Raw genomic sequence first — 2886 nt, forward strand, 5'->3', positions numbered from 1 at the left:
GGGCCCCGAGCCGGACCTGAGCATTTTTCCATTTCTCTCTTGCGACGGTCCTGTTTTGAGTTTCCGACTTTTTATCAAATATTTATAATGACCTAGCGAGCGAATTTTATTTCATTTCATTCAAAAACACTTTATCATTTACAGATCTTCAGATTTTTGTTTGTGTTTTACTGTTTTTGTCAGGTTTCCTGATCTATCATGTTTCACCTATTTATTTTAAGTAACCAATTTTTCTCTAAAACTTACAGACTAACAACGTTAGCTTTTGCTGACCAGCACGTTTGCCGTGTGCTGCGTCTCGTAAGGTGGAAAACGGGAGCCTGGAGCTACCTGTCTGCTCGCTCATACGAGTGTGGCGCCCAAGGGGGCATTTCAATCTCGGAGTTGGTAGACTGCGTACTCTTTGGCCCGAGCTTCACTGTAGACGAGTGGAAGGAGGTTAGGTCCCCCTCCCTTTCAACCGGCTGGTAGGACATGCTTAGCATCCTGCTAGGGACTAGCGCTGCATAAGGAGAGTGCCCCTGAACTCTGATCGTTTTGGCGGATACACACTCCCCTGGTGTAGTACTATATCTGACACTACTCTGGGCAGAGCACCGAGGCTGAGGTGTTCAGAGCCGGTGTTTCTACCCCCCTTGTTGGGCTCGGTGGTGGGCGTGAGAGTGTTCAGACGAAAATTATCTATTGATATGGTTTCAACAGGTGTTTCACCCAGTCTCAACAAATATCCACCTAGATTTGATCTTTCCAAATGTCCAAACTTTGATGCTGCAAAATCTAGATTCTTAATACTTAGCTCATCAGAAAAGAAACTCTCCACCATGTCCCCATTTATAGTACAAAAATTTCTAGAATCACAAATAGGAAATCCGAAAAATGTGCGTCAAATGCCATCTGGCGATTTACTAGTCGAAACAGTTTCAAATAAGCAAACTATGTCTCTTCTGAAATCAAATAAAATAGACAATATTCCTATCATTGTAACTCCTCATAATTCTCTAAACATATCCAAAGGTGTTATCACTGTTAAATCTCTTCAAGACCTTTCTGTTGCTGATATTGTTCAAGGACTCTCTAATCAAGATGTAATCGATGCTCGCCATATAACTATTAAAAAAGGCAATGACATTATAACTACTCAACACTTAATCTTGACATTTAACTCAGCCACGCTACCTACCGACATTAAAGTAGGCTATATCAATTGCAAAGTGAGACCATATATACCAAATCCATTGCGCTGCTTTAAGTGCCAGAAATTCGGTCACTCAACCAACAACTGCAGAGGAAAAGAAACATGTTCGCGTTGCAGTCAACCTAATCATACATTTAAAACCTGTACACTCCCTGAGCAATGCATAAACTGTAACGAACCACACTCTGCTAATTCTCGTCAGTGTCTGAAATGGAAACAAGAAAAACAAATTCTAAACATAAAGGTATTACAAAATTTATCCTATACTGAAGCTAAAGCTAAATTCCTGAATTCCCAGCCCCGACAAAATATTTCATATGCTGCCGCAGTTTCTAACACAAAAAGTACAAAATCTATTGGCATCCAATATGATATCAATGAAACAGAGCCACATAATGAAAAACTAAAAACTCTATCACCAAGACAAACAGCTAGCAAATCAAAAACAATATCTTCCCAATCTCATCGACAAACACAAAATATTGAAAAATCTATAACACCTTCACAAAGCACTTCAGAAAAACAAAAATACTTGAAATTGACACCAAAATTAGTAAGTGTACTACAACAGAAACTAACCCAGTCTCCATTAGTTTCCAAACACAAATACATACCAAAAAGCAGGCAAAACAGATTTCATAAAAACAAACTAAAACAATCTAAAGATCAGCAAGAACATCAATGTTCCCAATCTGATGCAATGAGCACAGATGAAAATACTGCAGATGAACTTCCAAACCCACAAATGCAAATCGATGAAGGGTTGGATACTCCACCAAACCTCTGTCCGAAAAATACAAAACTTAAAATTAAAAGGTAATGGCCAAAATAATATCCTGGAATTGCAGAAGCTTTAACTCTACGAAACCCGACGTCATTGACATTATTAATAAATTCGCACCATGTTGCATTTGTATTCAAGAAACCTCCTTAAAGCCAAATCAAACAACCAAACTTCGCGGCTATAATGTAATTAGAAAAGACAATACAGACAATAATAAAGCTTGTGGTGGAGTCATGATCATGACTTCCACTGTATATCCATCCCATACAATCACAATTAACACTCATTTACAAGCAATTGCTGTTCAAATTTCCATTCAATTTCTGCTTACAGTTTGTTGCATTTACCTCCCTCCTCGAGATAACGTGTCTCAAACTGATTTAGATAACTTGATCTCTCAACTTCCGCAACCCTTTATAATATTGGGAGATTTTAACGGCCATAGCCCTATTTGGGGAAGCTCTGATTCCAATAGTAGAGGACTCATAATTGAGAAATTTATTGACGATCATCGCTTATGCATTATGAATACAGGAGAAAACACTCATTTCCACGCACCTTCACGATCATTTCACGCCATAGATCTAGCTATCTGTTGTCCATCTCAACTTCCATACTGGTCATTTCATGTGCATGACAATCTCTTCAATAGTGACCATTTTCCATTAATACTTACTCATACCGCTTTCAATAATTACCAAATTCCCAGAACTCCTCGACTTAAGATGAACACCACAAATTGGACTAAATTTACATCATGCATACAAGTCGAAGAAGATTTGATAAATCAAGCTAGTATTAATAATGCAGTTGAATATTTCACAGACACATTACTTGAAGCAGCTAAACAAAGTACAAAAATGTCATCACATAAATTGCCGAAACATCCAAAACCGTGGTGGAACGA

At 38.3% G+C, this 2886-nt stretch overlaps 1 protein-coding gene across 1 annotated transcript; it reads left to right on the top strand.

The window, feature by feature from the left end:
* The first annotated feature begins 689 nt into the window (after window positions 1-689).
* Window positions 690-2015, top strand: LOC147803447 (uncharacterized). The gene has a single exon (XM_087151317.1). The coding sequence runs from the start codon at window positions 690-692 to the stop codon at window positions 2013-2015; it is 1326 nt and encodes a 441-aa protein (XP_087007443.1).
* Window positions 2016-2886: the final 871 nt, after the last annotated feature.

This window comes from Parasteatoda tepidariorum, chromosome 9, assembly GCF_982258835.1.
Source record: "Parasteatoda tepidariorum strain Cologne lab strain chromosome 9, Ptep-v5.0, whole genome shotgun sequence".
In the NCBI taxonomy this organism is placed as follows: Eukaryota; Metazoa; Arthropoda; class Arachnida; order Araneae; family Theridiidae; genus Parasteatoda; species Parasteatoda tepidariorum.